The sequence below is a fragment of the Drosophila albomicans genome, chromosome 3 (genome assembly GCF_009650485.2).
Source record: "Drosophila albomicans strain 15112-1751.03 chromosome 3, ASM965048v2, whole genome shotgun sequence".
NCBI lineage: Eukaryota > Metazoa > Arthropoda > Insecta > Diptera > Drosophilidae > Drosophila > Drosophila albomicans.
In genome coordinates, this window is record NC_047629.2 from 21,675,069 (window position 1) to 21,695,413 (window position 20,345).

General features: G+C 31.9%; 8 protein-coding genes across 11 annotated transcripts; all 8 read right to left on the bottom strand.

The window, feature by feature from the left end:
- Window positions 1–1,935: 1,935 nt before the first annotated feature.
- On the bottom strand, window positions 1,936–3,297 carry LOC117569006 (uncharacterized). Its single transcript, XM_034249993.2, has 4 exons — window positions 2,924–3,297; window positions 2,779–2,864; window positions 2,535–2,682; window positions 1,936–2,356 (listed from the first exon to the last, which is right to left on the bottom strand). The coding sequence occupies exons 1-4, from the start codon at window positions 3,123–3,125 to the stop codon at window positions 2,274–2,276; spliced, it is 519 nt and encodes a 172-aa protein (XP_034105884.1). The 5' UTR covers window positions 3,126–3,297; the 3' UTR covers window positions 1,936–2,273.
- A 1,195-nt stretch (window positions 3,298–4,492) lies between these two features.
- Window positions 4,493–6,000, bottom strand: LOC117569463 (uncharacterized). Its single transcript, XM_034250630.2, has 4 exons — window positions 5,685–6,000; window positions 5,540–5,625; window positions 5,297–5,450; window positions 4,493–5,199 (listed from the first exon to the last, which is right to left on the bottom strand). Exons 1-4 carry the CDS (start codon window positions 5,884–5,886, stop codon window positions 5,117–5,119), a joined length of 525 nt encoding a protein of 174 aa, XP_034106521.1. The 5' UTR covers window positions 5,887–6,000; the 3' UTR covers window positions 4,493–5,116.
- Window positions 6,001–6,507: 507 nt separating this feature from the next.
- LOC117569465 (uncharacterized) lies at window positions 6,508–7,639 on the bottom strand. Its single transcript, XM_052004430.1, has 4 exons — window positions 7,307–7,639; window positions 7,146–7,231; window positions 6,899–7,046; window positions 6,508–6,716 (listed from the first exon to the last, which is right to left on the bottom strand). Exons 1-4 carry the CDS (start codon window positions 7,518–7,520, stop codon window positions 6,634–6,636), a joined length of 531 nt encoding a protein of 176 aa, XP_051860390.1. The 5' UTR covers window positions 7,521–7,639; the 3' UTR covers window positions 6,508–6,633.
- Window positions 7,640–8,189: 550 nt separating this feature from the next.
- On the bottom strand, window positions 8,190–9,347 carry LOC117570780 (uncharacterized). The gene is made up of 5 exons (XM_034252621.2): window positions 8,972–9,347; window positions 8,813–8,898; window positions 8,650–8,749; window positions 8,526–8,573; window positions 8,190–8,439 (listed from the first exon to the last, which is right to left on the bottom strand). Exons 1-5 carry the CDS (start codon window positions 9,171–9,173, stop codon window positions 8,357–8,359), a joined length of 519 nt encoding a protein of 172 aa, XP_034108512.1. The 5' UTR covers window positions 9,174–9,347; the 3' UTR covers window positions 8,190–8,356.
- A 639-nt stretch (window positions 9,348–9,986) lies between these two features.
- On the bottom strand, window positions 9,987–11,218 carry LOC117570779 (uncharacterized). Its single transcript, XM_034252618.2, has 4 exons — window positions 10,881–11,218; window positions 10,705–10,790; window positions 10,478–10,625; window positions 9,987–10,408 (listed from the first exon to the last, which is right to left on the bottom strand). Exons 1-4 carry the CDS (start codon window positions 11,080–11,082, stop codon window positions 10,263–10,265), a joined length of 582 nt encoding a protein of 193 aa, XP_034108509.1. The 5' UTR covers window positions 11,083–11,218; the 3' UTR covers window positions 9,987–10,262.
- A 3,206-nt stretch (window positions 11,219–14,424) lies between these two features.
- On the bottom strand, window positions 14,425–16,135 carry LOC117570402 (uncharacterized). 2 transcript variants are annotated; one of them, XM_034252026.2, is made up of 5 exons: window positions 15,930–16,135; window positions 15,643–15,866; window positions 15,500–15,585; window positions 15,263–15,407; window positions 14,425–15,200 (listed from the first exon to the last, which is right to left on the bottom strand). In XM_034252026.2, exons 2-5 carry the CDS (start codon window positions 15,836–15,838, stop codon window positions 15,145–15,147), a joined length of 483 nt encoding a protein of 160 aa, XP_034107917.1. In that variant the 5' UTR covers window positions 15,839–15,866; window positions 15,930–16,135; the 3' UTR covers window positions 14,425–15,144. The 2 variants fall into 2 exon arrangements, with proteins under 2 accessions (XP_034107917.1, XP_034107915.1); XM_034252024.2 differs by having other exon boundaries at window positions 14,425–15,112; window positions 15,930–16,132.
- A 588-nt stretch (window positions 16,136–16,723) lies between these two features.
- Window positions 16,724–20,183, bottom strand: LOC117570403 (uncharacterized). Of its 3 annotated transcripts, XM_052004425.1 has the most exons (5): window positions 20,127–20,142; window positions 19,827–20,050; window positions 19,685–19,770; window positions 17,283–17,427; window positions 16,724–17,147 (listed from the first exon to the last, which is right to left on the bottom strand). In XM_052004425.1, exons 2-5 carry the CDS (start codon window positions 20,020–20,022, stop codon window positions 17,005–17,007), a joined length of 570 nt encoding a protein of 189 aa, XP_051860385.1. In that variant the 5' UTR covers window positions 20,023–20,050; window positions 20,127–20,142; the 3' UTR covers window positions 16,724–17,004. The 3 variants fall into 3 exon arrangements, with proteins under 3 accessions (XP_051860385.1, XP_051860383.1, XP_051860384.1); XM_052004423.1 differs by having other exon boundaries at window positions 19,827–20,183; XM_052004424.1 differs by having other exon boundaries at window positions 19,685–19,767; window positions 19,827–20,182.
- On the bottom strand, window positions 18,777–19,641 carry LOC127565535 (uncharacterized). Its single transcript, XM_052004432.1, has 2 exons — window positions 19,445–19,641; window positions 18,777–19,309 (listed from the first exon to the last, which is right to left on the bottom strand). Exons 1-2 carry the CDS (start codon window positions 19,575–19,577, stop codon window positions 19,107–19,109), a joined length of 336 nt encoding a protein of 111 aa, XP_051860392.1. The 5' UTR covers window positions 19,578–19,641; the 3' UTR covers window positions 18,777–19,106.
- Window positions 20,184–20,345: the final 162 nt, after the last annotated feature.

A 20,345-nucleotide genomic window follows, 5' to 3' on the forward strand; every position in this document is an offset into this window, starting at 1 on the left:
AAACATGTAGCACTTGGGTTCACACACTAATTTAAATATCACTCCACATTTGAAATCGAAAGCAAAGTGACTTCACTTTCAGCGTTCAGCGATACCAAATGGATCAACAAAAAATACCAAGTAAACTTTATATATTTGATCAATAATAAATATTTTTGCACATGTTAAAAAAATAAAATAAGCCCAAGATTTATTCTTAAAAATATACTAACATTTATTTAACATACTACAAACGATTGCATCGTAGAATACCACATGACTCTCATAATTTAGATATTATATGTATATTTTCTATGTTAACAAATGATTAAGTTTTTGCAATGTGATTACAAAAAAAATATATTTTAATCTGCAACTATCCAATTCTTCGTCAATTTAAATTCAATATATATTTGTTTTTATTGAAATCAAGCTAATTATTTATTTTAAATTGTTTTGAAGTCTTTTATAGTAAGGATACTTTCCATAAAGTGTGTTGAACTGTCTTTTTCCAAAGTTTACCATAGATGGGAAATGGAGAAACGATTTAATGCGCATCTGCTACAGAGTACTCTACTTCTGAATGTTTGGTATCCTTATTCATTTTAATTTGTATATACAGTGAGTAGATAGCGAAGTGAATGTAGGAGCAGAGTGCTAAAAAATATAAACCATATTAAAATGTAGAAATAATAATACGCTGCAATATTAGAAAAAGTTAACGCTACTATTCATCTTCATAATATTTTTTGTATTGCAATGAATGTACATGAGTAAAAACTGATTAAAGAAAATAAATTTTTTAAAAATAATGAACGCTAGATCAACCTATCAAGTATGATGTGGATTGCATATACTATATTAAAATGATTTATTTTAGTGATATATCCGTATGGTTTTCCAATATTTTTTCTTATAAAGTTTTGTGTCAAAAAAAGGGTGATAGCAACCAAATCACAAAGGCAGAGCAAAATTTACGAAAATTATTTAAATATTATTGGATAATATTAAAAAAAACTTTTTCCAGAATAATATATAATTAACATGTTTCACTATAATTTACATTAAAGTTACAATTATCTTGCTTTAAGATTTCCATTTATTATAATCAGTTCTTTCAATTAAATATATCTTTTATTCAATCAATAAACTATATGAAAAAAATATCTTACCCAATTTTAATACTTTGAGAAGAACAAAAAACCAAAAACCCATTATATTCTCACACATGCCATAAAAAAAAACTGCTAATGTCACAACGCTGACAAAAATGTCAATTGCATTCAGGATCAACCAAGGCAATATCATTAAATGGCGTTTCTGGGTTTCAATTAAAGTAAAAATTCGGTTAAATAAATACAAAATTTTTGACGTCAGCCTTACCTTCCTAATACCGGAGATAAGCAAAACTGACAGCACACCATTGATAACAGTTTCCACTAGGTAGATCCTACCGAAAACGACCACAGCTAATAAAAAACGAATTTTGCAATTTAATATCTAATAATGTCAAAATTTGTTAACTTAATTTATCTCATACCCACGCGGAATATTTCTTTTTTATCTTCGTTTTCTGGAATCCAAGAATCTGTAAGCTGTTCAGCGAACATATCTGAATTTGATACTATAGAACCCAAAAGAAAGCACATCAAAACAGATTCCACGACTTCTAAACCTCCAATAACTAAACCAGCATTGCGAAGACCTAGGCACAGTACTTTTTTCAACAATTTTACCATTTTCACTATTTTTTTTATTAAGCTCAAAGATTATGCTGATAATATAAAATAACTTTTCAGGTCTCAATATTATACAAACTTCCGCTAGATTTGTAACGAGCAAGGATCACTTGTGTTCACTATTGAATTCGCGCAGCAGTTCAAATGTCACTCCACATTTGAAATAAAATCAGTGTGTCTGCGGCTTAACCGTTAAATAATACCAAGCGACGCAACAAAAATACCATGTTATCTTTATTTATTTCATGAATAAGGAATAATAGATTATTTAAAGTAAGCATAAAAATATACCAAAAAATTTTGAAAACACTACAGACGATCACCTTGTTAAAATGACACTCGGCAGTGAGAGTTACAAAATGTCTGAAAAGAAATAATTTATGTATATATTTTGTTGAGGTTGTATCTAAGCTGTAATAAGTTTTTAAATCATTCTCGCTTTAAAAAAAAAAAAAACAAAAATAAACATGGTATCCATTCTAGCTGATGTTGGCTCTGAAGATGATTCTTCCCAAACTCAGGTTTTACCAAAGATAGCTTTTTGTTGCACTAGTGCTACTCCAGAGGTTGGTGTCGGCTACTCTTACTCATTTGTTTGAACAGAGAGCATATCCCACTGGATATGTAGTAGGAAAGAGCTGAAAGAGATAACCCAAAAACATTCGTTAACCTTTTTGATAAGAATCTTAAATGCAAACTTAAACACCCATTTATTATCAGCTGTTAAATTCATGCTTATTCACATGTACATTTTTGTATGTATGTATGTATGTACGCATGTATGCATGAAACAAAAATATAAGAAAATAAACTTACCGAAATATGCTAATGGTACGAAGAACCTTATAATATTCTCGGGTGGACCTACAAACATGGCATAGAATGCGCCTATTAAGTATAAAACGTTCAGCACCAAGCCTGTGCCATTAACGATCAACCAGGGCAAAATTGCCAGATAGCGATTCTGTGTTTGAGTGAAAGAGAGAGACAGTGAGATGTCCAAATAATTTCGGGGCGTAAAAACAATACAAAAGCAAGACCAGATTGACGTCATCCTTACCTTCAGTATGCCGAAGATGAGCAAAAATGAAACCAAGACACCAATGAGGGAAGAAACTAAGTAAATGGTTCCAAGCAAGACAACATCTAAAGACACACAGTTGGGAATCAACAAATATTTAGACTCTTTTACATTTATTCCTCACCTGAATTGGCATCAGCATGGTTATTCGCATCAATAGGAACTTTCGCCGACCGCAGCATGTAATCTGCGATTTCGTTAGAATATCCTAAAGCACAGGCCGACAAAATTATCATAAGAGAGGATCCAGCCGCACCTAACCATCCAATAACTAAACCGAAGGTTCGAAGGCTTAGGCAAAACACTTTTTCTAATGTGTGCAACATTTTCACTGTTTGCCTTTGTGATTCAAACTAATTCGAAGTATACGATGCCAATATGTATAAAACTGCTAATTTATAAAATTATAAACTGGTTACCAGCTTTCGCTCGAATTTTTCTGACATCACTTTGTGCTCCCAATTTCAATTGATTGCCAAATATTTTGCGCAGCTGCTTATAGAAATTTCGATCGAGCAATAAGCATTTCACAAGGAGAAGAAAATACCAACGACCATTTCAAACGCGGGTAATACAAACCTGTTTCAAGGTATTTTTAAGTGCTAAATACTGATTTTCAGAGCATCTTACGAACCGCAAAAATTTAAAAAACTTATTTTAAATTCAATTTGATTTGGGATTTAGTGTGAAATAAATAAATGTAGTATGTAAACTGGACTTTTTTGTATAATTAATACGTACATATGTGTGTAAAATGTACTTACATCATTAATAAACTATTCGCCAGATGTAAGACGAAAAGTATATCAAAAAATATTTAGATCAATGCTTAAAAAAGTCATTACCATTAAAAACGGTTAAATTAATTTTTGTTTTATTCTTGCCACAACAGTCATGCATAGATATTAAGATGCATCATTTAATAAACTATTTGCTCTCTTGTCATAACCAAACTAAATATATTTTCTCAATAATATGTTTGCTTTATAATAGCAAATCGGTAGAGAGTTCAATAATAAAATAATCTTTTAGGGTCCTTTAAAATACTTCGAAATTCTGCATGAAAGACCGTTTAGCCCAGAAGCTCCTACTCTAGGATTTAATTTCGTAAGTTTGCCTAGAAGCTGATCAAAATATCGCAAACTCTCCAATGCATATTACATAGCGTCTGAAAAGTAAAATCTAAAAATATTTTTTCTTTTTATTAGAATAAATAAATAAAACATGCATTTCTTATTTTTTCAGTTCGATTGTAATATACAAGTATAAAATTATGCATAAATTATGTATGTATACAAATTACTTAAATATATAAAAAATTCGTAATGATATACAAAAATGCATACGTTTGCATGCAGAAATGTTTATAATAGATAGACAGACGGATATGGTTATAACGTCGCGGCTGCTGATGCTGATCAAGAATACATATACTTTATGGGTTGGGACACACAAGGTTATGAAACCCTTTAACTTTATGGGAAGCGGGTATAAAAAGAAGGTACCCGTTCGGTATGTAGCTCATCAAAACAAATAAACAAGTGACAAGTGATGTAACAGAGTCCAAATATTTGTTGATTCCCAACTGTGTGTTCTTAGATGTTGTCTTGCTTGGAACCATTTACTTAGTTTCTTCCCTCATTGGTGGCTTGGTAATGCTACAAAACTACACTACATTAAAATACCCCTACTGTTGATCTGCTTCAAACGATAACAAACGTAAAAATAATAAAATTTACCTTTGAATTCATTACTAGAAGCTTTAATAATCCGTAATGAACCACTCTTGCCTCGGAATTCATCACCCTTCTTAAATAGCGGTTGTGGTCATCTCAACTCGCATTCGTTCAACGGTTTAATGAGTCAAAGGCCGAATTCAAGGCCACGGCCTCTCCCATTTTGATTCACCCTCTCCCATTCCCCACTCCTGCTCCGCACGTTTGTCAGCGTTGCGATGTTGCCACCCTTTGGATAACTAATGCGTTGAATGTTTACTAACAATTCAATCAGAGAAAAAATTAAAAAATATCGGAAAGTCTCAATCAAATACGATCCCCGATACATTCTATCTACAAATAATATCTAAAGTGTTAATAACTTAATATGTAGAGATGTTAATATTCTATATAATTAAAAAGCGATGCAATAATGTCAATGATTAACGATCTTTAATGCAAAGAGTAAATAACTTTAATAATGGAAATGTTAATATTCGATATAATTCGATTATAATATGTAAGCGATGAACACTGACGGTTAGCTTATCTTGGTTCTAAAGACGATTCTTCTACGAATTTAGCTTTTTGTTGCACTGATCCTACACCAGGGGTTGGTGTCGGTTACTCTTATACATTTGTTTGTACAGAGAGCATATCCCGCAGAATACGTAATAGTAAAGAGCTAAAAGAGATAAAAAGATACATTCGTTACACTTTTGATAATGATCTCTGACCAAACAGTATTCATAAAAAAAAACAATATAAGAAAATTAACTTACCGAAATACAATAATGCGGCGAAGAACTTTATAACAATGTCAATTGGACCTTGATATATGGCATATACCACGAATAAAAATAATATATATAAAATGTTCAGCGCCAAGCCTATGAAATTAATAACCAGCCAGGGCAAAATCGTCACATAGCGATTCTGTGTGTAAATGAAAGAGAGAGACAGTGAGATGTCCAAATTATTTCGGTGCGTAAAAAATACAAACGCATGATTGACGTCACCCTTACCTTTAGTATGCCGAAGACGAGCAAAGATGATACGACACCATTAATTAGAGAAGAACCTAAGTAAATGGTTCCAAGCAAGACAACCTCTAAAAACACACAGATGTGAATCAAAAAATATTTAGACAGTTTTACATCTATTCCTCACCTGAACGGGCATCAGCATGTGTATTCGCAGTAATAGAAGTGTGTGCCTCCCTGAGCAGATAATCTGCGATTTCATTGGAGTATCGTAAAGCACAGGCCGTCAAAATAACACCAGAAATGGATCCAATCGCACCTAACCAGCCGATAACTAAACCGAAGGTTCGAAGGCTCAGGCAACATACTTTTTCTAATGTGTGCACCATTGTCACTATTTTCCTTTATTATTATTTTACACAAATTTTAAGTATAATATAATAATGCTAACTCTTGAAATTATATACTGGCTTCCAGCTTATGCTCGAATTTTAATGACATCATTTTGTGCTCAAAGTGAGTATTTAAAATGTTCATAAATAAACTATTTGCTCTATTTAAGTCTGAAAATATACCAAAAAATACCAAACGGTCACTATTCTCGAATAACACACTCAAAAATTACAGAGTTGCCCTATGTCCAAAAAAAGAAGATTTCTTTTGAATTTGTTGTGTAGTCTTTGACCATTCGGCTATTAGCATTAAAAATGGGTAATTTATTCTGTTCTACGACACTCTATTTTCCACAGAGTCAAATGCATTATTTAATAAACTATTTTTCTCTTATTATAGCCAAACGAAATATATTTGCTAAATAATAATTATTTTATAATCATAATTCGGTAAAACGTCCCGTAATTATTTTATAATCATAATTCGGTAAAACGTCACGTATCACTATGAATGTTTATAAATAAGTATAATAAACTTTTCAGATTGTATGACATATGTACGTCGCATGCTGCATGACAGAACGCTTAGTCTAAGAAGTTCCAACCATAGGTATTAATTTATTTTTTCTTTTTTTTTATTTATTACATGAATTATATGAATATATACAAATTTTAAGTGATAAGCAAACAATCACACATTTATATCGATATATTATATGATATTATATGAAAAAACCAAAACTTCTAGATCGTGTGTCCAGTAATCTTATGTATTTGAATATGTTTATACAGTGAGTAGATACCCCAATAAATGTAGTAATAAAGAACTGAAAGAGATAAAAAGATTATTTGAATTTATAATTTTGCATACAAAAGTTAAATGCTGCAGAGCTAGACGCGAACTCATACACATATTTAATAGTTAGATACGTCAAAACAGACTGCAAATTCTATGTATGTTTACCACTCGTGACAAAAATAATACATATATACATACATATATACTCACCGAAGAACAATAGCGATGCAATAAAAATTATAGTAGTCTCCAATGTACCCTGGAACACCGAATATATGGCAACTAATAAATATAAAATACTACAAATCAATCCTATGCCATTTAGAATCAACCAGGGCAAAATCATCAAATAGCGATTCTGTGTTTAAAATAATGAGAGGGAGAGAGAGATGTTAAAACAATTTAAGTGCATTCAAAAAAGTAGGAAATAAAACCAGATTATTGACGTCACCCTTACCTTCTTTATACCGTGAATTAGCAAACCTGAAATCAAACCAGCGATTATATCAGCAGCTAAGTAGATACTGGTGATCAGGACAATATCTATCGCAAAATGAATTTATCACATTAGAGAATTGAAGGCCACTCATAACGTTTTGTATTTAAATTATCCTTTACCTTTACGAATGCTAGCCAGGGTATCCGCATTAAGACGAATATTATACACATTATCATAATATCGCCTAATATGATCAAGGAGTGCATCAGGAGATGCTATAACACAGGCTGAGCTAATGCATCCTATAACGGCTCCCAACACACCGAGCCAGCCGATAACAAAACCAGCAGTGCGAAGGCGCATGCAACATACTTTTTCCAGTAACTTCACCATATTCGCGAACTCAAAAATAAAGTTGGAATTAAATTTCTTAGGAAATTAGAAACTGGTTTCTAGCTTTCGTTCGAATCTGACTGACGTTATCGCTTGTGCACGCAATTTCAATTGAATGCTAAATATTTTGCGCAGCATCTTAAATGTCATTAAATTTGAAATGATATTCAGTGTGACTGCATGTGACTTAAATAAATATACTGGGTACACTACATCCTTTGCTTTAACAATCTGCTAAGGACTCAGTTTTAAACTCTTTATGCTAATATTGCTTTCTTAAACCGAACCTTCCTATCTTAGATGACACTTTACTATTTTAGTATACGCTGCAACACAATAACACATTACAACGAAGTGAGAAGAATTTTCGGGATCTTATCTTCAATGCCATGTCGTTTTTATGATCTACATGTGTGATATGCTTAATAACGATTCATTTTTTACTCGATGTAAGCTTGATAAAATTGATGTATTTAATAATAAATGGTATTCAAGTTTTATACAGACAATTTATCATCATTTAATAATAACTTTCAAATTACTATAAGCAACTTAAAATACAGAAATGGGATTACAAAACTATTGAAATGTCCAACAACTTTATAAACACACATAGGAGGTAAACAATTTTCAGTATTATTATAATGCAACCAGAAATTCACTTCAAAAGTTAATAATAATGTACGAGTATAATATGAAGCGAATACAATTTGTTTAAATACATTATATAACAAGTACTTATAGGCAAATAATCAAACGTTTATATGCAGGAATGTTTATATTCGATATAATTATAAAGTCGACAAACTGATATTCGAAGAGGATTCGGCAAGCTTCTACAGAGAGTGTCCAGTAATCTTGTGTATTTGCATATGCTTGTAGAGTGAGAAGATACCCCAAAATGCATAGAAGTAAATGACTGAAAGAGATAAAAACAAAATACGCGAATTAATACTTTTGCTCTCATGAAATTAATTCATGAATTATATAAGAAAATAAACTCACCGAATGCCAACAGTGATAAGAAGAACCTTTCAATACCGCCGGTTGCACCTGTGAACAAGATAAATGGAGTACCCAATAAATATACAATTTTCAAATTTATATAGAGTAGTATTCTTTAAAATACCTGCGAGCAAGCCATATATAGCACCGAATAAGTTTAAAATTTTACCAACTATGCCAATACCATTAACGATCACCCAGGGCAAAATCATCGAAGGGCGATTCTATGTTTGAAAGGGTGACAATAATTAAAGAAAATAAAACCAGATAATTGTCGACACTCTTACCTTTTTAATACCCCAGATGAGCAAACCTGATAGCACAGCACTGATTAACACAGCAACTATGTAAATGCTGACAAACAGGACAACACCTAAAGCAAAACGATGGCATTTCAGAATTGAAAACTGAGATTGAGATCGTTTTACACTTAAATTATTTCTTACTTGAATTAACTTCAGCATGAGATTTTTGATTAATAGGAATATGCCACATCCGCAAGAGGTAATCAGCGACTGTATCAGAATAGCCTATTACATAGGCAAATACAATGAAAGCTATTGCGCATCCCACCTCATTAAGCCAGCCTATAACTAAACCAGCCGTGCGAAGACTCATGCAACATACTTTATCCAGTAATTTCACCATGTTGACTACTTTTGTTTCTATTTACTCGCGGACTCAAAAATAAAGTTGTTAAGATAAAAAAGTTAAATTTCCCAAGAAATTAGAAACGGGTTTCCGTCTTGCGTTCTAATTTGTCTGACGTTATCACTTGTGCGCAAAATTTCAATTAAATGCTAAATATTTCACGAAGCATCTTAAATGGGATTGAATTTAAATTGCAATTCAGTGTGACAGCCTTTTAATCACTTAAATATACCATGTGGCTGAAAGTAATTTACCAAGCCAAAGATTCTGATGAAATTATTACGTCGAGCTCAAATAATACAACTAGTAAATTATTATTAATAAACGGTTTAATTCATAAAATTTCAGGGTTTATAGTGAATATTTGTTCAAAACGGACCCTTGTATCCAAAAGGACCTTTTTCTATTTTATTGCCTGATGCAACACAATAACACGTACCTACGATGTGTGTGAGATACACAGCTCTCGAGATCTTCTCTTGAACAAGTCAGTACATTGAACAAACGTTATGAAGAAAAATTCCGCTTCACTCGTTTTAAACTAGAATTAGTTGTATATCTAACAAAAAATTACAATCAAATTATTTAAGTTTAATAATATGTATTTAATAATAGATTTAAACGTACATATTATATTTAAACAAAATTTTGAGAGTATTAATGCACATGAATATTAAGTAACTTCAAGCAGCAGAGATATGTATATTTTACTTCTGGCGCGATGAAAACACAATAGATTAGTAGATGTCTCAGACTCAAGATTGTTACAATACACTATCACAAGGTAATTAATAATAAAGATATTTGAAATTCGAAAGAAATTAAAAAAATATTTAATATTATATAATCTCAATTACATTCGACTTAGAAAGCATAAATTTCACTAAACAAATGCGTTTAAAATAACAACATTAATAGCAAAAATGATATTGTATAGTGGGCCGCTCATTTAGTAATGAAATTGTTAAATACAAAGATGATTCAAAAATATATTATTGGGAATCCATAGTTGTGTAATTTTAAACTGACGCGATACCCCATGGGTTATCAGCAAAAGCATGCTCTTGAGACGTTTCTTCCCCATATTTAGATTTTATTATAGACGTTATAGAGTGGAGCCTTTTGTGGCAATGGTTCTGCTACGCGGCAAGTCATTTCATGTCCAGCATCCTTGTTCATTTGAATATGGTGGTACAATGAGACAATACCCCAGTATATGTATACGTAAAGTACTGAAAGAGAATACCAAATGTATGAATTAATATTTACAAATAATAGAAATAATGCACAATGTATCTCACTCGAATAGAGGAACGTTGCAACGAATCGCAAGAAGTATGGGAAGTATTCCGAGTCCGTGTCAAATGTGGAAAAAAGTAACGACAAAACGTTCAGAAAAATGTCTATAGCATTGAGGACCAACCAGGGCAATAGCATCAAGTGTCGATTCTGTGTTTGATAAAAGATGTCCATAGAGTAATTTTCAAGGTTATAACAAATACATAGATATTAAAACTAGGTCAAATACCTTCATTGCACCGATGACAAGAAAGCCTGCTGCCAGAAAATGGAGAATGCACACACCCAAGTAGAAGCTCCCATACAGGACAATGACTAAATAATAATGAATTTATGCAACAAAAATATATTATATGTACGTATATTACTATATTATATTATTATATGTATGTAAGCATTTCTTACAGGTTTGAATTGAATCATGTGTGTCCTGATCCGTTCTGTCCAACAATGTCTTTGAAATAACACCAGCGATCTTATCCGAATGGCCAACTGCACAGGCAGTAATAATGATGGCCAAAGAGGAGAATACCACACCGAGCCAGCCAACAACTACGCCAGCAGTTTGGAGACGCATGAAAACAAGTTTTTTCAACATTTCTACCATTTTTACTACTTTATTTCTGTCAAAAAAATAACTCTGAGCCTTATAATTTTTCTTATCAAATTAGAAACCGGAATTAAAATTTTCTTGGGATTTTTATGTCGTTATCACTTGTGTTTTCAATTTCAATTGAAAGCAAAATATTTTGCGCAGCAACTTAAATCACCTTTTTTATACTAAGATGACCCTTTCAACTTGGTGTTGGATTGTGATGAACAATGAAGTGTTGTTCATTATCTGCGTGAATAAACTTGTTCTTTGAACTTGTTCATTTGAGCACAGCTGTTCTTACACTGTTTTAAGTCCCTTGTCACTTGATAGGTCACTTCTGCTCTTATTTTGAATAAATATTTTATTTCTCTTTAAAAATAAATGCAGCATCTGGAATTCCAATCATTTATCATTAAGCATAAATCACAAAATGTTACAAAATGTTAACTACAACGTATTAGTAAATATTATTATTAATTATTATTAAAAAAATTAAAATTATTATTTTCCATACAGAAAAATTTTATTATTTAAAAATGTATGTATATACATAAATATTTGATAGTTTAATATAAATATATTTCAATTGTATAATATTTATATTTAAAATGACTGAAAGTAGCAGTTACACAAGCTAGTATTATCAGAGCTCTGAATAATTAAAAATGAAGCAACCATAATATGTATAACTACAAGACGTAATTGCGCAAGTTTGGTTGATTTTTTGCATTTACATGTTAAATTAAAAAACGCGGTCCAAGGACAAGTGTCTTATTTTTCAAAACTTTGTATGCTTCGGTCACCCTAAGTTTTTATACCATACATATATGTATGGTATATACATACATACTTTCTAGGTATCCATCTCAGCCGGTTTTCCTCAGCAGCACACCTATTCGTCTTTTCCCTAGACTGCATCTATCAGCCATTTAATTGCAGACATATGTATGTACATAGATACACTCATATGTAGAAGTTATAAAACGCGCACAGAATTTGTTAGTTACTTATTTATGATTGCATAAATTTTAATTACCCATGGAAAAAAATCAGATTATTAACCTTCTTTGCTGTCGGGACATTGTAGGCTAACAGGAATTAACATGAAGGAGAAAACTTATACATCCACTGAAGCGCACAGCAGCCTCATAAAAATTATGGAATTCAATACTAATGAGGAGCTGTAAGCTCAAGAGGAATACAATAGATTCATTAGGTTTTTGTAATCAGAAAAAGAATACCTGATATATTTCTAACACCAATAATTGTATTTTTATTATTTTCCATTATACATTGAAATACATTTATATGTATACATTTATAAAAAAAAAATATTTTGAAATTTAAATAAATTTGTAGCCAATATTTTAAAAACACGGCAGTGTGCAAAAAACTTATAAGCGCTTAGTATTTCATCGGTGATTTTGGCACATTTGTTATAATTGTAATATATTTGTCTACAATAATTTAATTATATGGCATAGACATCAAAAATGGGATTAATAATTAAATAATTGATTTTAATAAATGGCCATATAGTTCATTTAGTATAATAGTATTTATACCCGCTACCGATAAGGTATGAAGGGTATTTATTATAACTTTGTACCAACAGGATATGTATGAAGATATATGTATGTAACATGTAATATTTCTGTGCATGGAAGTACTCCACTGCTTTAATACTTGTTGAGCTTTAGGTTTAATCCGTTGTTAAATTTGGCTTGTCATACAATACAAATATTCGCTGAGTAATTTACATACATCAATACAATGATATTCAGGTATTCGAATTTTGTTTATAGTGATGAGAATCCCGATTGGTAAGCATCCATATATTGCATGCAAATTCAGGATGTATGGGGCTTCCCCGAACTTAGGCCTTATAATAGTTGGCACAAGCAGGAACGTTTTGTTGCAATGGTATTGCTGCTTCTGTAGATGGAACTAAGTCGCGACCGTTTTCATTTTTCGTTTGAATATTTTTGTATAGTGAGTAAATTACTAAATACAAGTAGGTCTGTACAACTGTAAGAGATAAACAAAATGTAATTGATATTTGTACATGACAATTATATTATACGTATTATTATTTGAGTATAACACAAGTAAAATAATCTCACCCCAAGTAAACGATGCAAGGCATAAATCGAAACCGCCCTTTGGGCTTTGAAGAAAGCCACTCGCGGCATTCAACAAATTTATAAAACTGGAAGCAACGCCAAGGCCACTGAATGTCAACCAAGGCAATAACATCAAATGCCGGTCCTGTTTGAAATAAAGAGATGACAATTTCAAAAATTCAATCAAAATACTAAATTATTAACATAATTCGTACCCTCATTGTACCAAAAATGAGTAATCCTGATGCCACACAACTTAAGAATGAAGCACACATGTAGATATAGGCGAATAGGAGAATAACTGGTGAACAAATAATCAGTTTCATTTAAAAATATGAGAAAAATGATTTTCTTGCGATTTATCGCTTACATTGTTTAAGTGACCCATGTGATTCCTGTTCGAACCCAGTTTTCTTTAGCATTCCATCAAGGTTCTGACCGGAATTTGCAATAACAACAACCGAGCAAATGAAAAACAAAACGCTGCCAACCACACCTAGCCAGCCAATAAATATTCCAGCTGTGCGGAGTTGCATGCAACCGGCTTTTTCCAACAGTTTCACCATTTTCACAACTTTTCCTTCTTTCTACGCACTAAATCAATAAATATCAAGATAGAGATGCCAGATAATATGAAATTGAAGTCCCATGAAACTGGAAAAGGAATTACGGCCTCCGCAAAAACCTCTCCTTCGACATCAGTTATACTCACAATTTTAAATAAATGCGCTACCTATTGCAAAATTCTAGATCACAAATGTGCTAGAATGACACAATCAACATTTGTGGTGAGAGTTGCCAATTTCACTATAAATAATTAACATTTCTTGTAATTTTCGTTAAAAGTAGCAGTTACTCCAAGCCAATGTTGCCAGAACTCTGCATATTTCAGAACGAACTCTTCACTCTTTGAACAATTGACTCTGAACTTTTTATAAAAATTTAATATTCGAAAATCTATAAATAGATTTATGCTTCTGTAATCAAATCAATTTAAGATAAAAAAAAGCGTAAATTATGGGCGATAAATATATGTAGATATTATTTTGTTATCTATCTTTAAAGAGCATGCGCTCTTTAAAGATTGAAATTCATGTGTGTTATTCGAACGTTTTTATATTGTCAGCCATGGGAGTGGATGAGCACACAGGTCAACGGCGATTGTGTGACATATGAAAGGCAATGTTTACATTTTTTTACACTTAAACAATGAGATTTTTTTATTAAATAATTGAATTCATTAACTAATATTATTTATTGGCAAAATAGTTGTTGGCAAGGAACATCTTGAGTATTTTTATTATTTGTTTTAGTTAGGTTTTAAGTTTTAAAAAAGCTTTGAATAAACGCGAATTTGGCGTAAGTAAATGCAACTTGTCTTATAATACAGATATTGGAATTGTAAATAAACATCATTAATATATATTCTGGTATTTGGCATCCTTTTATATATTGTTTTAGTTAGGTTTTCATGTTTAAAAAAGCTAAGAAGCGTTGAATAAACGCGAATTTGGCGTAAGTAAAGGCAACTTGTCTTATAATATATATATTGGAATTGTAAATAAACATCATTAGTATATATTCAGGTATTTGGCATCCTTTTATGTATTGTTTTAGTTAGGTTTTCAGTTTTAAAAAAGCTAAGAAGCGTTGAATAAACGCGAATTTGGCGTAAGTAAAGGCAACTTGTCTTATAATATAGATATTGAAACTGTATATACTGTATATAAACTGTATATTCTGGTATTTGGTATCCTTTTATGGTGACGCGACCTTGTCATAGTTAGAATATGCAGGATCGTTTTGTTGGTATGGTACTGCTGCAGCTGGTGGAGGAGCCAATTCGCTACCGATTCCCGTATCCATTTTCATACGCATGTATAGTGAGTATATTACATAATAAAAGTAGCTTTGCAGAGCTGTAAGTGATTCCAAATATGTACTCGCAATGTTAAAATTTGTATATATACTCTACAACAATATACTCTTTAATGTTAAAATCTGTATCTATAGGTTCACATTTTTAATAATTATGAATGCTACAGATAAACATAAACAAATGAACTTACCAGTAGAAAATACTTGGTACAAGAAGTCTAGGAAGTTATGTGGACCAGCAACAAAGGCAAACAAGGCTGCCAACAAATTGAAATAGCTGAATACAACGCCAAAAGTACCTAACACCAACCAGGGCAGTAACATAGAATGTCGGTTCTGTTTGAAAGAAAAATATGAAAATTTCAATAAATTCGAAAAATATATATGGACTTCATACAAAAAAAGACGATTGTTGACGTCATTCATACCTTATTTATTCCGTATATGAGTAAGCCTGATATCACAGCACTCATGATGCAAACACCCATGAGGAAAACCCCCAAAAAGGAAACAGCTAAAGAAAAATAAATTCATTGTCTTTGAAAATCAAGGAAAATTGCCAGGACTTTACCAGCTTCGGCTTGGTTATGTAATCCTGACTCTTCGCCATTTTCTGGTGCCAGATTATCAGCTATCTTATCGGCTTCTCCCAAAGTAAAAGCCGCAATAATAAAAATCAAAACGCTTCCAATCACTCCTAGCCAGCCAATAATTAAACCAGCGGTGTGAAGTTCCAAGAATCCAGCTTTTTCCAAAGGTTTTACCATTTTCACAACTTTTCGTCCTTTTTAATCACTAAATCAATATTTATTAACTGAACTGCGACTTTCGCTTGAACTTATACTTAGTTGTACTTACATTTACCAGCCTTATTTAAAAAGTAGATCAGAATTGTGATAGAATGACATAATCAAAATGTTTGGTAAGTGTGGCCAACTTGATTATAAATTACAGTTGACACTTCACTGCATATTCGTAGCAGAAGTAGCAGTTACTAAAGGACAACGTTACCAGATCCTTGCATATTTCAAAACGAAAAATTTAAACGTGGGACTGTTGTTAACTACTACTGACATTAAAAACAACCCTAAACCAGATTCTTTGCAAAAACTTAATATTAATTTTTTGTTATATACGAGCATGCCCGAAAAGTTGGTATGAAATTTTTGCTTTAAAGTCAAATTTATTAAGGATACGAAACTATATACGTATGCGTCTCTTATCTACTTTTAAGGATATATGCTATTTCAAAGTGGAAATTCAATAATTGAATAGTTGCTTGAGGTCAAGTTCTGTGTATTAATATTAGTACCGCCACTTCTTCTTATTTAATAATACGAGCTTAAAATTAGGAGCGCACAAATTATGGGCGAAAAATATATACATATGTATATGTATATTATTTTGTTATCTATCTTTAAAGAGCATGCTCTCTTGGAAGATTGAAATTCATGCGAGTTATTCGAACGTTTTTAATAAATAAAATATATTGTCAGCCATGGGAGTATGAACAAGATAAGCCCACAGGTCAACAGCGATTGTGTGACATTGTATGTACTATACATATGTATATCAGTAAATAGGGCAATGTTAAAATTTTGTTTTTTTTTTTTTGTCACTTACGAAATGGAATTGGTAATTAAAAAATTGAATTTATTGATTAATATTATTTATTGGCAAAATAGTTGTTGGCAAGGAACATCTTGAGTATTTTTATTATTTGTTTTAGTTAGGTTTTAAGTTATAAAAAAGCGTTGAATAAACGCGAATTTTCCGTAAGTAAAGGCAACTTGTCTTATAATATAGATATTGGAACTGTAACTAAACATCAATAGTATATGTATATTCTGGTATTTGGCATCCTTTTATGGTGACGCGAATTGCTATTGGGTAGTTCCCATACACGCACAGCAAAGACGGAATTCTCCCGAACTCAGACTTTATCATAGTTAGAATATGCAGGTTGCAATGGTACTGCTGCTGCTTGTGCTGGAGTTAATACGCGACCCTTTCCGCTATCCATTTTCATATGTGTGTATAGTGAGTATATTACATAATAAATGTAGCTATTTAGACCTGTAAGTGATTCCAAATGTGTACATGCAATGTTAGAACTTTTATCTATGAAATATACTATTAAATGTTAAAATCTGTATCTATGAGTGTTAAAAATTAGGAATGCTACAGATAAACATAAGCAAATGAACTCACCAGTAGAAATAACTTGGTAGAAGAAGAGTGGAAAGCTGTGTGAAAAAGCAACAAAGTCAAACAAGGCTCCCAACAATTGGAAATAGCTGAGTACAAGGCTAAAAGTACTTAACACCAACCAGGGTAGCAACATAGAATGTCGGTTCTGTTTAAAAGAAAAATATGACAATTTCAATAAATTTGAAAAATATATATGAACTTGATACACACAAAAAAAACTGATTGTTGACGATTCATACCTGCCTTATTCCGGATATGAGTAAGCCTGATATCACAGCACCCAAGATGCTAGCACCCAAGAGAATACCGCCGAATACGAAAACAGCTAATGAAAAATAAATTTATTGAATTTGAAAATCAACGAAAAAGTCAGGACTTTACCAGCTTTGCCTTGGTCTGGTGATTTTGCCACTTTGCCATTTTCTGCTGCCAGATAATCAGCTACCTTATCGGCTTCTTCCAAAGTAACAGCCGCAATACAAAAAATCAAAACGCTTCCAATCACTCCTAGCCAGCCAATAATAAAACCAGCGGTGCGAAGATCCAAGCAACCAGCTTTTTCCAAAGGTTTTAACATTTTCACAATTTTTCCTTCCTTTTAATCACCAAATGAATATTTTTTAATGTGGAGAAGCCAGAATAATATAGAATTCATATATTATGAATCTTGAACTGAAACTAAAACTGAACTGCAACTTTCGCTCGAGCCTCTACTTCGTTATCAATTGCGCAGCCTTCTTTAAAAAGTAGATCGCAATTGTGATAGAATGACATACTCAAAAGTATATTAAGTGTGGCCAGTTTGACTATAAATTACAGTTTACACTTCTCTGCATATTCGTAGCAGAAGTAGCAGTTACTAAAGGCCAAAGCTCTAGATAAGCACTATATTTAGTTCTAAGATTGATTTTAGGAACTTGATCTGTTTTCCGATAAAATATATAATTTCGTTAATTTTTTGGTTTTGCGTACGAATTGGTTAATTTTTGCAAATATCACAACAGAAAACAAAACTGAAAGAAAATTCCAAAACTATTCTTAGCTCTAATTAATGTACTTTTCTAGAGCTATAAAAATAAACTTTTCTTATTTTCAAAATTGTTTCAGTTTATGTTATTTTCAATGTAAAGAGTCTCGCACGGGACAAATTCCGCCATGGAATTACCCATATACTGTATATGTATGCATACTATGCATCTTTAATCTATACTATTTCAATGTGGAAATTCGAAAAAAGTTCTGTATAGTGCTGATATTGAAATTAACTTTTAAATAAAATATATCACCGTTAGTTATAGTTCCAGTTTTAATTTTAACAAATTTTCGTTGGAGTCGAACAATTTATGTAATTTTTTAAGTTTTCTCTTTTTTAAGACTCCAGAAATTATTTCTTTTATTTTGTTATTGAAATACCTGTATATTCCAGTTTATAAAATTCCTTCATATTTATAATTATACATATGCAATATGAATAAAACCACGAAAGTTAAGTGCACAGAAATGTTGAACAGCGATTGAGTCACATTTCTTATCGATTTAATAAATTTAAAATCTGTGTACATGAGGCCATAATTAAATGTTGTGGTAAACGTAAAAACAATGGTGTTATTAATATTAATTAATTGAATCTAATAAACGACAATGTAGTTAGTATGCAGTGAGTAAGTTAATTAAATTTGTTGGTCTTCGACTTTAGGTTTTTGAAATGCTAAGAAGTGACATTAATAAAAATATTCGCAGTGTAAATATACGTCAATATTAGATATTTTCTTATTTGGTGTCCTTTTAAGGTGATGGGAATCACGATGAGTAAGCTTCCCGAACTTATACCTTATTAAAGGTGGGGTAGGTAGTTGGATATGCGGAGTTTGAGGGATATGCGGCGTTCGGCGGATATGCGGTGGGAACAGTTTGTTGCAATGGTACGGCTGCTGCTGGTAGCGAAGTCAATGCGCGACCGTTTCCGCAATCCATTTTCATATGTGTGTATAGTGAGTATATTACATAGTAAATGTAGCTATTCAGACCTGTAAGTGATTCCAAATGTGTACATGCAATGTTAGAACTTTTATCTATGCAATATACTCTTTAATGTTAAATTCTATATCTATTAGTGTTAATAATCAGGAATGCTACAGATAAACATAAACAAATGAACTCACCCGTAAAAAAAACTTCATAAAAGAAGAGTGGAAAGCTGTATGAAACAGCAACAAAGTCAAACAAGGCTCGCCACAATTGGAAATAGCTGAGTACAACGCGAAAAGCAACTAACACCAACCAGGGCAGCAACATAGAACGTCTGTTCTGTTTGAAAGAAAAATATGAAAATTTCAATAAATTCAAACAAAATAAATATATGAACTTGCTACACAAAAAAACTGATTGTTGACGATTCATACCTGGTTGATTCCGTATATAAGTAACCCTGATACCACAGCACCCAAGATTAAAACACCGATTAGGGTACCGCCAAGTACGAAAACTGCTAAAGAAACATAAATTATTGAATTTAAAAATCAACGAAAAATGCGAAAATATTACCAGATTCGGTTTGGTCATGTGATCTTGCCACTTCGCCATTTTCTGCTGCCACATAATCAGCCTCCTTAACCGCTTTTACCAAAGTAACAGTCGCTATACAAAAATACAAAATGCTTCCAAACACTCCTAGCCAGCCAATAATTAAACCAGCGGTGCGAAGTTCCAAGCAACCAGCTTTTTCCAAAGGTTTTACCATTTTTACAACTTTTCGTTCTTTTAACTCACTAAATAAATATTTATTAATGTAATGCAAGGATAATATGGAATAGGTAAATTGTGAATCTTGAACTGAAACTAAACCTGAACTGCGGGCTTTCGCGCGAACCTCTACTTCGTTATCGGTTGTACTCACAACCACCATCAATTTCGCATCTTTTTTTAAAAAGTTGATTGCAATTGATCGAAATGTTTGTTAAGTGTGGCCAGTTTAAAAATTAAATAAATTACTGCTCTACATATTCTGCATATTCGGAGCAAAAGCTCTGAAGCCCAAAGCTATCAGATCTTTGCATAATTCAA